General features: G+C 36.8%; 1 protein-coding gene across 3 annotated transcripts in view; it reads right to left on the bottom strand.

Moving 5' to 3' along the window:
• The window catches only part of RASA2 (RAS p21 protein activator 2), a gene marked incomplete at its 5' end in the record, with an annotated part of 109,507 nt that overhangs the window by 66,034 nt on the left and 31,072 nt on the right, over nt 1–12,401 (bottom strand). For all 3 annotated transcript variants that reach the window (XM_079704496.1, XM_079704495.1, XM_079704497.1), the window contains one exon: nt 4,593–4,687. In XM_079704496.1, the coding sequence (XP_079560622.1) occupies nt 4,593–4,687 (95 nt within the window). The remainder of the gene's footprint in view (nt 1–4,592; nt 4,688–12,401) is intronic.

Below are 12,401 nucleotides of genomic sequence, written 5' to 3'. Positions count from 1 at the left end.
AATGAGAGCACCAACTTCTCCATATGAGAGATTTGGCTTAATCAGTCTTATATGAAGGCATACTTTTTATCATAGTACCTAAAAAATAAAGAAAGGAAAAATACTTGAAGTTATTGTGAGTTCCAGGACCAAACAGCTAAAAGCATGGCTGCAGATGACCTAAGCCGAAAGAAGATTTATAGGAAGGGGCACCGACACAACTCATATTAACCTCGTTTACGTGGCAAAGAATACAGAGAAAGAACACCAAGCAAAATAGGATGATAACCAGGACCACAAACTTAAGGAAGAAAATGCTTTGAAAAAGAGGGAGCAGTCAACAGTATCAAAAGTTGCTGAAAGACCATGTAAGAGGAGGACTAAAAAATGTCCACTAGACTTAACACAGTGTCATGCGTAACATTAGTGAGAGCTGTCTACGCTCTCCCTCCAACCCACTGTGGGGTTTGAAGGCAGATTAGAGTGGGTTGAGAAAAGAATAGTTCAAGCCACAGGGGAACGCTGCAAAACAAAACAAAAAGAAAAGGAAAAAAAAAGTGTCGCAAAACACACTCATGAAATATTATTAATATTGTCTTGAATGTTTGAAAAGAAAACTGAAAACAATTAGCATTCACAGCAATAATAAAGCATCTGGGAAACAATTCAAGGTAAGAGGTTAGTGTTCTTAGCAATTTTTGCACTGTTTTGGTATAAAACCCATCTTACTACTATGGAATCCTTTCATCTGAAGGCTAAATTATGTTTCTACATGTTACTTCCCTAGAACTTTAGAACTGAAGGGAATCCTATATACTGAAGTTCTCATGTCACAGTTGAAGATCCTCAGACAACGATAATTTAGCAACTCTTTTGGGTACAAATGCCAATTATAGCTAGGGAATCAAACATCTCTGAAGTAGAAATACCAATCATTTCCTCTACCTAAATCCCTTTCTTAGGGGACAACGCCCCAAAACTTCAATCCCCAATCATATCAAATTAGACTGCAGTGGGCATCTGACCCAAGTCTGCCAGATTTTCTCTCTCAATTGTGGCAGAGAACTGAGTCAGAGCTTAAGAGGGTGAGAGGGCTGGCCGTATGCTCAAGTAGGCTCAAAGACAGACGTGGCATTGTTCAGCTATCAACAAGAAATGAGGGTGGATTTATAGAGAGAAGCAGAAGGGAGAGACATGTTAGTCTCGTAAGACATACAAAAAGAATACCATGGAATCTCATCATTAAACAACGTTTTTTTTCTTTCCCCTTCATTTTGCAAAGTGAATAGTTATTAAAATTAGAGCAGGGGCTTCCCTGGTGGCACAGTGGCTGGGAGTCTGCCTGCCAATGCAGGGGACACGGGTTCGGGCCCTGGCCTGGGAAGATCCCACATGCCTCGGAGCGGCTGGGGCCGTGCACCACAACTACTGAGTCTGCGCTCTAGAGCCCGCGAGCCACAACTACTGAAGCCCGCGTGCCTAGAACCTGTGCTCTGCAACAAGAGGCCCCTGCAATGAGAGACCTGCACATCGCAGCGAGGAGTGGCCCCCGCTCGCCACAACCAGACAGGTCTGCGCGCAGCAACGAGAACCCAACGCAGCCAAAAAAAAAAAAAAAAAATTAGAGCGAAAAATAGAGAGAAAACATTAACTATTCACTTTACAAAATAAAAGGGAAAGAAGAAAAAGACTATTTAAACAGTGAGCACTTACACTCAAGGAGCACAATGAGCATATGAGTAGGGGGAAAGGAATCAGTGGGTCTCAATCCTATGTGCTTCCTGCAGTATCTACTGCTGTGTTGAGAAGTCTACACTTTAAAGATACAGTATGTATTTTTCATTCACCGTGGTGCTAAACGCAAGCCAGCTATTTTATGTGGTGGTCAACCAAAAACAAACAAACCACCCATTATTTTAGTTCATTTTATAAGAAATTGAAGTCTTTTCAAAAATAATTCTATGCAAACTGTATCTAGTCTATTATAGTAAGAAACCTGATCTCCACTTAGGATGCAGCTCCTATGTAAATGCCTGACAACTTTCTAGCTCTCACTGGCCATACTGAAATTCTTGTAATTATACTCCAAGGAGCTTCCCAGGAACTTCCTAATGTCCCTCCCTTTTTCTTTGAGCTAATTTGGGTAAGCTTCTGTAAAGCTGTAAGCTCAGATTTTCCTAAGTGATTCTCTTAATAATCTATGTTGAAGCCTTTTTATGACCAACAGTACAGAATAGTGAAAGGTAGTAAAGCACCGTAGTTAGGAGTTTTAGAATCAGACATGCTCTTTATGGGAATGATGGTTCCATCACTTAATAGTTTTGTGACTTTGCAGATGTCATTTAATGTCTATGAATCCATTTTCCACATCTATAAAATGGAGGTAATGCTACTTACACCTCATAATGCTAATCTGAAGATTAAGTGAGATAAAATATATTAAGTCCTTAGTACTGTGCTAGATATATGCTGTTCTAATTACTAATAGTAATTATTAAATTCCTGCTGAACTCAATCTGTCTCACAGCTTTCTCCCATGGCTCCACCAACTGCTCTTATTTCCATGATATTTTTATGAAATTTTATAAAACTTATGCAAGTGAACAAATTCATTAACAAAATAGGATTTGTATGAATCAGGCTGCTTTTCTATCTTTTTTAGACTCACGACGCTGATTTAATATTCCTAGATCAGCTTTGGAGCGAAACAATATTCCCAATGTACCACATTAATGTTGTAAGTGTCATGCACCACCTCCCATCCCCTAAAGTACTCTTCCTTCTAAAATTTATTTTAAATAGTGAGTAGACCTTACAAATCAACTATCATTTAAGACAAAAGAACTGTAAAGGTTAAAAACTCATGGTTATGAAAATAATTCGTAGCAAATAAAAAATGTCATGATATCTAACGGTTAAATGCTGTTTGCAGATTTTTGTGTTTCAGCCATGAGTTTTATACATACAATCAAATAAAAAGCCTGTTACCCAGTACTGATCTCTAATACCATCTCCAATAATTATATAAAGAGTATTCTATAGAAATTTCTAACTTTGGAGAGCTGGGTCCCTTAAATCCTTTAGTAAGTAACACTGGCCACAAGAAAAAGAATGGACTTTAATAAACTACATCTTAAAATAATCCTCAAACTTCATTTTAGACCAAATTCTCAAAGCCTTTTCTTATCTTTCTTTTTTGTTAAAACTATTAAAAAGAAAAACTAGCACTTCAAAACTTTCATGTCTGCCTTTTGGTAAAGGCGTATTAAGGAAATGGACACCTGACTGACTGGTGGTAAACAGACATTTTACATTTGTGTAACTATTAACAGCTTTCAAAATACTCTTAAAGGTATTTCATTTAATTCTCACAATCATATGAGTCAACATGGCAACTTTCATTCCCATTTTATAGAAATAAAATTCAAGGTCCGTAGAATAACCACATATGAAAATTAGGACCTCAATTTTTAGACTTCTACTTTAAAACCCTTTCCACTTCATCACATTGCCTCTCACCTGGATCATTTACCATACAGTATAACTGGGATAAGAATAAAAGTTATTGTCAAATGGAAAGAAAAGAACATTAAAATGGGGTAGGGTGGAAAAACAGGAGAAGTTTCAATTATATTTTGTACTTAAGAAGGGGTCTTAGCAAACAAATACTTAATTTTTTGAGAATTTAATCAAACAGAATGCTTGAGAGGTTATGAGGAAACAGACACAGGCACTTTATTTGCAAATACCTGTGGGTGTGTGTGCAGTACTTTTTTCTTGCCTAAAACTTCTGTTTGAGTCACAGTGGCAAATTATAACTTCTTTTAGAGAAGAATTCTGCTTGCAGTTATGCCCTTGGGAAATGGTTTCACAATCCTTATCATATTTCATAAATAAATAGGGTTACAAAAAAAGGATTCCCTTTAGATAGAAATAATTTCTAAGAGTAACTCAGACTTTTCAGAAACAAATACAAAAGTTAAGCTACATGGCTAAACATACATCTTTATTCACACACAGAATCTTTAAGATCTCTTATTTTGGCAAAAGGAAAGAAGAGCTTTAAAATAAGTAACGATACCCTTTCAAATAAAACGAAAGATGAACAAAAGGAAGGGTGGGTATGGGAATGAAAGCTCTGCATGGTGGGCTCAGGCATGGTTTGAATGAATAACATTTTCCCAAGTCTAGTGTATTAGAGAGTAAAGAGAGCATCCTGGTCGGAGCAGAGGAAATAAATCACAGACTTCTAAGGATTCTCCTCAGAGTTAATAAAACATATCTTTTCCATTAAAACCGTTTCCCCATCTAAAAAAATTAGTAATTTGATACTGTGACCCAAATAAAAGAACTATGGAAGGAAAAAAAAATGTCCTCCTAATATAACCCCCCCAAACACATACGCGTGCACATACACGTACATCATTCTTGATTTCATGTGGCGAGGCATTTCCTTCCAGTTATATGTTACTTCAGAGGTCTATAATATTTGGTGCCAGAATTTAAAATAAGGTATGATAAGCTCTCTCTAAATGAACTACTATAATTAGTTCGTTTTCCACTCATTTTCTGTGTGTAACAATCTCTTCCATCACTTAATCCTTAATATTTACCTGAACCTCTGAATTGGAATCAATAGGCTGTAGTGAAAACCAAGTTTCTCTGCCACTGTGGTTACACAAGTCTTCTTTTTTGATGGCTACTTTTCCTGTTAGAAATAAGTAAAACAATGAGGAAACATATTATATATAATCATTAGCACTGTTACATATAATACTTTGTAGAAAACATTGAAAAATAATTTGTATCTGTTGATATCAAAAAACCCATTTTTATAAAGCGTTGTTCTATATCCTAAAAAATGAAAAGGTGCCTCATTTCCCTCTACCCATTGGCAGACCTTTCTCTGGGCCATTTTGAATTAGGGGTTTAGACCAAAACTCAGTTGTATTTATATGCAACTGCGTTTTCAATGTAGTGCAAACTAATCCTCTCAACTCTTTAACACACTATGAATAAACCATATGTTCTGTCTGAGCAGACATATCTGCATTTAATAAGAGTTTATAAGCTCCAATTAAGAGAACAGAAAAACAGTATCATATGGTCACTAATAATTTTGAAAACTGACTTGAAATTATGAGATTAAAACAATTTTATTAAAAATTTGCTTTATCAAAACACTGTAAACACTGCTTATGTTGCTTCAATGCATACACACACACAAAAAAAATCAAAGCAGTTCCCTAAAGAGTTTCTACATCTCAGAGACAGATACAGTACAATGAACAAAGTAGTATGAGAGGAAGAAACAGAAATGTTCTTATTATAATGAAGTATTTGCCATGTTGGTACAAAGCATTTCCTTCCTCAATTCAAGTTTTAAGAAGTAGACATAGTTTTGCATATGACCGACAATTTATTCCAACACTCAACATAAAAGCTTCAACAAAGGATATATGCTAAAGTAAAAAATAGTTCACTTTATTTTATCAAACAAGAATTTTCATTTTAAGTATCCTAATTATACTTCATACCCTTTTCACTTATGACCATCTTGGTCTTTTAGTTCAACATTTGAAAACTTTTAGAAAACAGTAAAAAAAAATTTCTGTCAAGATACATCAATTTTTGTGTATCAAGTGGAAAGAAAAGGCATAACAGGAAAACAAACACAGAAAAACTGTCTTTAAAATTTTATTCTAGAATTAGACAGTGGTAATGGTTGCACAACTCTGTGAATACACTTAAAACCACTGCATTGCACACTTTAAAAGGGTAAGTTTTATGGCATGTAAATAACACATCAATAAAGCTATTATTTAAAAGTTTAATATTATAAGACCCTTATTCTACAATTTCCAGGATTTTTAGTTTTATACATAATTTATGAATGTGTATGTAGATGTACATACATGTGCATGTATAATGCATACAAACATCACTAAAGCAAGCCCCCAACTTAAAAAAAGGGCTTTTAAAAAAGTTTATTCAGAAGTTTTCTGGTTTGATTCATTTACTCATTCAACAAATAATCACAATGGCTTTGTATTTTAAATGGTGAGTTGATTTCCAGACTTCCTTAACCAAAGTCTATTTAACCAATAATGCTTCTAAAAACCAGAGTAGGAATCTACCTGTTCTATTTATAACTCACAACTCAGATCACTGGAAACACATCTTCTTTGTCACAAGTGCCTTCCCGAAAGAGCATCCTCTCTTAGTTCACAGGTAAAAAAAAAAAAATCCTAAAGGCAAGGACCCTCTTCCTCCTATTTCAAGTCTCATGTATCCATGGTACTCACTGTCACAAAAGAATTGAATGGTTCTTGTCTTTTGGGAGGGAAACTCTTTTCTGACTAGCTATATAAATAAGCCGTTTGTAAGTTGAGAAAAACCTGCAATTTTATTGCCAGTTCTTATTCTTATCAAGTTCCTTTTAAGATGTCAGTTTCTAAAATGTAAAGATTTAGTCAGCCTGAAGAAGAACACATGATCTCAGGAAGTCAGAGAAACTGACAAAGAACAACAGAGAAAAATAAAGAAAAATATTTGAAGTCATTAGGTATTAGGATACCCGCAACATGTTCAGCACTTCAATAGGCAATATAACATATGAAAAAGAAATAAATGTCATCAGCCCTAGGGACTCAAACAGGGTAAGAGAAGGGTGAGGAGGGAGGGAGGGAGGGAAAATGAATAAAAGAATGAATGAGAAAGGTGGGAAGGTAAAGGGGAAAGGAATTTGGAGGAGGAGGAGAGGAACAGGGAGGGGAGGAAGAAGTGTCTGAAATACAAATAAGACCCCAAAAATCGTTCATCATTCTTAGTCGTTGTGAGCTGTCCTTAGTTGAACAGGTTAGATGACAGCTTTTAAATATTAAAGGTAGGCAGCCTGATACAGTGGAAAGAGCACTGAACTGAAAGAAAAGCCAGCATTGACTGAACAGCTACCAGGTAGTAAACAGTCTTACACATTTTGTTTAATCTTCAGAACAGTCTTGGGGGAAGAGGATATATTACAGATGAGGAAAGCTGAATGATATAAAAAGCCTGCCCACTAATAAGTGCTAAAGCCAGCTTTCAAAACCAAGGTACGCCTGCCTGTTCATGTTCCTTCCAACACAGACACTAACTCTGTAGTGTCTACACTACAGACACTACAGACACTAATTCTGTTACTTAGTAAGCTGTGTGACCTTGGGCAATTTATTTAAATTCTACATCTCATTTACCTCCTCTGTATTTGAAACAACTTTCAGCTCTAATGAAACCTATTCCATGCCTCCAACGGTCTCCAAAGTGTTTTAGTTTAGTGTTTACTATTTTAAACAAAGTTAACTCATTATTTCACTAGCTGTGAGATCACCAACATTGAAAATAAACAAATATATAAATAATCAACCAACCACCCCAGGAACCAAATACCCAACACATTTAAAGGTACCATTTCATTTCCCCACTGTACTGACAAACCCATAGACAGAAAGAGCTTAGACCACATATATACACACATATATACCAGATGCTATATTAGTTCCTTAAAACCAGACAAGGAGAGGAAACACAAAAAGAAATGAAGGAACTGTGGACACAGAAACCATTTCTGTTGGTCTCTAAGTAAAAAAAAGTATTCTTAGCTTTCCATTACCACTTCTAAGCAGCATTTTCTTACCATCTGTAAATATCATGTTATACTAGGCCCCCATTTTTAGGCACAATATATTCTTAGAAATTTCATCCTGATACAGATCACCAACTGGCAAAATCTTGATGGCCTTGTTCCTACTTGGCTACTAGTAGAAATGGCTGAAAGGGTAGATAAAAGTAGTGATAAGTGTGACTGCCTATACAAGATGAAAAAGAACCAGAGGACTGAACAAATTCTGGCAGTATCAATAACAGCAATTCAATCGATGGCAACACTTAGATGCCTTCGTGTACAGGGTTTAGATTGATACCTTTTGGTCTCTGTGGTAGACTGGTATATTAATGGTTTCCAATAAATCATACTTCCTTGTTCTATGCCACTGTGTGGTCCCCTCCAGCACTGACTCTGGGTTTGGCCATGCCACTTACTTTTGCCAATGGGACATCAGCAAATGTAATGCAAGTAGTCTTAATAAGCACCTGCAGTAGGGCTTACCCTTTTGCAACCTCAATACCATGTGGAGTGGAAGGCCCAGATAACGGACAGCACCAGCCATCAGACATATGGGTCAGATCATTCAGCCCAGTCAATTTTTCAGGTAACTGCACATTAGTGACCCCAGGTGAGACCAGGAGAAGAACCACCCAGTTGAGCTTGGCTCAAATTGACAACCTGCAGAATCATGAGCAAATATATGATTGCTAAATTAAGCCACTAAGTACTGGGGTGAGATTTGTTATGTAGCAATAGATAACTGATACAGTCCCTATGCAAGTAGACACAAAAGTGTAGTCATAAGCAATTTTTAAACAGTAGGTTTGACTTAAGAGCTAAATGCCAGGAGAAATTACAATTCAGAGGGTTTAAGAAATACCTTCGCTATCTTAAACCCAACCTTATTTTATAGGTGAACAAGGCCTAAGAAGGTAGAGTGACTTATTTAAGGTCACAAAGGCAGTTAGTGATAGAGTCATGAAAGGAATTCAGGTCTCTAATACCCTAGTGAAATTCTCTTATAACATTCTAAACCATGGGGAAAGAAAAACAAGTTAACCAGTCTACTAAGATAACCATGGTGTAACTGCTTAAGTCTAGATCCCTCTGAAAACTAAAATAACTAGAAAATACACATTAGAAGGTTAAATATATATGTTTTAATATTATTAGGATCCTCACTGGAAATGGAATTTTATTCTTACATGAAGTTTTTCTCTTCTCTTTTTCTCTTTTAAGGGAAGAAGACACTATAACTTAGGACAATATACCACACAGTAAAAGACTTTTAAAGCCTTAATTTTACAATTTTCTATCTTTTTGCAGCATGGTTCCTATGTTTCAAGTTTTCAATTACTCTATAATCAAGTTTTCATACTAACTGTTCCTGGCATATAAGGATCCCTAATATGAAAAACTATGCCCCATATTAATAACAGTTATTACTTCCAGGAAGGGGACTGGGAGGGAGGTCAGTGGCCAAAATTAATTGTCTGTAATACTATAATTAAATTTTTTTTTTACAAAAAGGAAAATATCCATATATTATTATACAATTAAAAATAAAAAACAAACAGGCTGGGCTTCCCTGGTGGTGCAGTGGTTGAGAATCTGCCTGCCAATGCAGGGGACACGGGTTCGAGCCCTGGTCTGGGAGGATCCCACATGCCGCAGAGCAACTAGGCCCTTGAGCCACAACTACTGAGCCTGCACGTCTGGAGCCTGTGCTCCGCAACAAGTGAGGTGGTGATAGTGAGAGGCCCGCGCACCGCGATGAAGAGTGGCCCCCACTCGCCGCAACTAGAGAAAGCCCTCGCACAGAAACGAAGACCCAACACAGCCAAAAAGAAAGAAAGAAAAGGAAGGAAGGAAGGGAGGGAGAGAGGGAGGGAGGGAGGGAGGGAGGGAGGGAGGGAGGAAGGAAGGAAGAAGCTTTCATTAAGAAAAAAACAAAACAGGCTTTTAAAGCTATTCAACAAGTACACCTTCTTAGATCTTCTTAAGTTTAAAAGGTGGCTCTCTCAACCCTAGCTCAAATTTCATTCCCAGAAAATGCTATGGCACTGTTTAGCCTACAATTGGGCAACTCAGTTATAAAATAATTGAGGGAACTCAATTTCCAGTGGCTCAAAATTAAAAAAAAACAAAGTACCGCCTAACTTTATGAGTTAATGGCAAAAGAAAAATACGTTAAAGTAAAAAAATGTAAAAATTTATAAGTGAAAATATCAAGATTATTTTCCAACTTTAAATTAAAGGCTATGTACGAACTGTGTTTCCTTTAATAATAATAATTCCTATCTGTAAAAGGAAAAACAATTTCTACTAAATGTAGAAATTTTATTTCTTAATAATAATAAACTTTTTTTTTTTAACAGTTCCCACACCAAGTTATGGCCTTCTGATACCACTCCTCAAAGGACTGATTTTTACTTTAAAAACAAATAAAAAAACAAAACAAGGGCAACTTTTGGAAATCATAATTATAAACCTCAACTAAAGGCCTTTCCAAGAAATACTATATAATGACTACTTGTAAATAGGTAATGAAAATTACAAAACATTTTCTTAAAATGTTTAGTCAATCAAAGATACACACTCTCTCAAGGGTCATTAATAATCACCAACAGCCTCTATCCAATCCTTATCCTACTCTACCTCCCTCTAGTCTTGCCATTAAAAGATCTCCTTGCCTTCTGAGATATTCATCTCTTCTATCTCTCTTCCAACTTCCTGATACAGTTAATCAATCTTCACTAAAGCCTCATTTTCCCTGCAACCCTCCTTAAATGCTCCCAGGGCAATTTCATTCATTCCAGCAGAGGCTTCAAGTATCACTCAGCGCTAATGACTCTCAAATCCATACCTCCACATCAAATCCAGATTTCTTCTCTGAGCTTCAGATCTGTATTTCCAACAGTCAACCAACATGTCCACCAAGATACGCCCCAGGTAATGCAAGTTTAACTTGTTTGAAATTTAACTTGTTTGAAATCAAAGTCATCCTCTCCCTTTCCCATCCTGAATGCTCCTTATCTCAGTTAATGACAACCATAGAAACAAGACCATTTTTAACTCTTTCCCTTCTTATATCCTCTTTATCTTCTTAGTACCTAAATCCTATTTAAAGCTACTCCTGTGAAGTACATTCCCTCATTTGCATTTCCACTGCCACTACCCTACTCATCTCATTTGATAATAGACTCCTTGATGGCCTCCCTGCCTTTAACTTCTCTCCATTCTAAAGCATAAACTATAGATCAGGGGTCCCCAACCCCCAGGCCACAGACCCATACTGTTAGGAACCGGGCCGCACAGCAGGAGGTAAGCAGCAGGCAAGCCAGCAAAGCTTCATCTGTATTTACAGCCGCTCCCCATCGCTCACATTACTGCCTGAGCTCCACCCCGTCAGATCAGTGGCATTAGATTCTCATAGGAGCATGAACCCTACTGTGAACTGCACGTGCGACGGATGTAGGTTGCACGCTCCTTATGAGAATCTAATGCCTGATGATCTGAGGTGGTGCTGCTGAGGCAGTGATGCTAGCGCTGGGGAGCAGCTGCAAATACAGATTATCATTAGCGAGAGGTCTGACTGCACAGAGACCATAATAAATCAATTGCTTGCAGATTCATATCGAAACCCTATCAGTGAGTGGCAAGTGAAAACAAGCTCAGGGCCCCACTGATTCTGCATTATGGTGAGTTGTGTAATTATTTCATTATATATTACAACATAATAATAATAGAAATAAAGTGCACAATAAATGAAATGTGCTCGAATCATCCCGAAACCGTACCCCTCCCCCAGTCCATGGAAAAACTGTCTTCCATGAAACTGGTCCCTGGTGCCAAGAAGATTGGGGACTGCTGCTACAGATGACATATTTAAAGTAGATGTTCATATACTTTAATAATATGTGTATATATAGTTATATATATGTATATATATGTATACACACTTTAAATACGTAACCTATAGACTGAGTTTGTAGTTTGAAAGTTATTGTTTACACCACAGGAAGTTGTTAAACTACAAAACTATATTCGTATATGCAGTTATATATGATTTTTAAAAGGTTCCTCATTCTTAAAAGGCTCAGCACTACTGTCTACAGGATAAAGTCCAAATTCCTTAACACAGCTTTGAGGGTCCACCACAACTTGGTCCAATTCATATTCCCAGATTCATCTTCTACCACCCTTGGCCTAAGTAATTTACATTTTCCAGCAGATACACCACAAACATGATTCACTTTTTCTTCTCTGCTTCTGCTAATCCCTATTATCTTGAAACTTCTTCCTTTTCCTACCTAGGTAGTCTCTGTTAATCCTCCACCAAACAAAATTAACTCTTCTTTACTCTGTGCTCCCAAGTACTTTGTTCCTACCTCCAGCACAGACCCTATTAAATATATTAGTATTAGAGTATAAATCAGCCTGAAAACCTGGGAGCAACTTGAATCTTATTCACCTTAATATCCCCATCTTTTGTACGCCACATAGACAAGTGTTTGTAAATGTTTGTTTAATTGAATTAAGGATGGAGCCTCAGGGGTGATCCATAATTAAGGGTTTGCTACACAGAGAAAAGTCTACATATAAGTAAAGAAGTCAGAAGGAAGACAACTAGGAAAATACAATGTCATTAAACTGCCTTTTCCTTGGCTTTCAACAAGTTGAAAAAGCAATCCAAAGAGTCTAATGTGACACAGAGGCAGACGAGGATTGAAAACTATGAAAATGCCTTTTGTGACAAAGTATTTGTTATGTATAT

This window comes from Hyperoodon ampullatus, assembly GCF_949752795.1.
Source record: "Hyperoodon ampullatus genome assembly, chromosome: 5".
Taxonomy (NCBI): Eukaryota; Metazoa; Chordata; class Mammalia; order Artiodactyla; family Ziphiidae; genus Hyperoodon; species Hyperoodon ampullatus.
The sequence above is the reverse complement of the archived record's forward strand: the minus strand, read 5'-3'. Positions and strand labels throughout refer to the sequence as shown.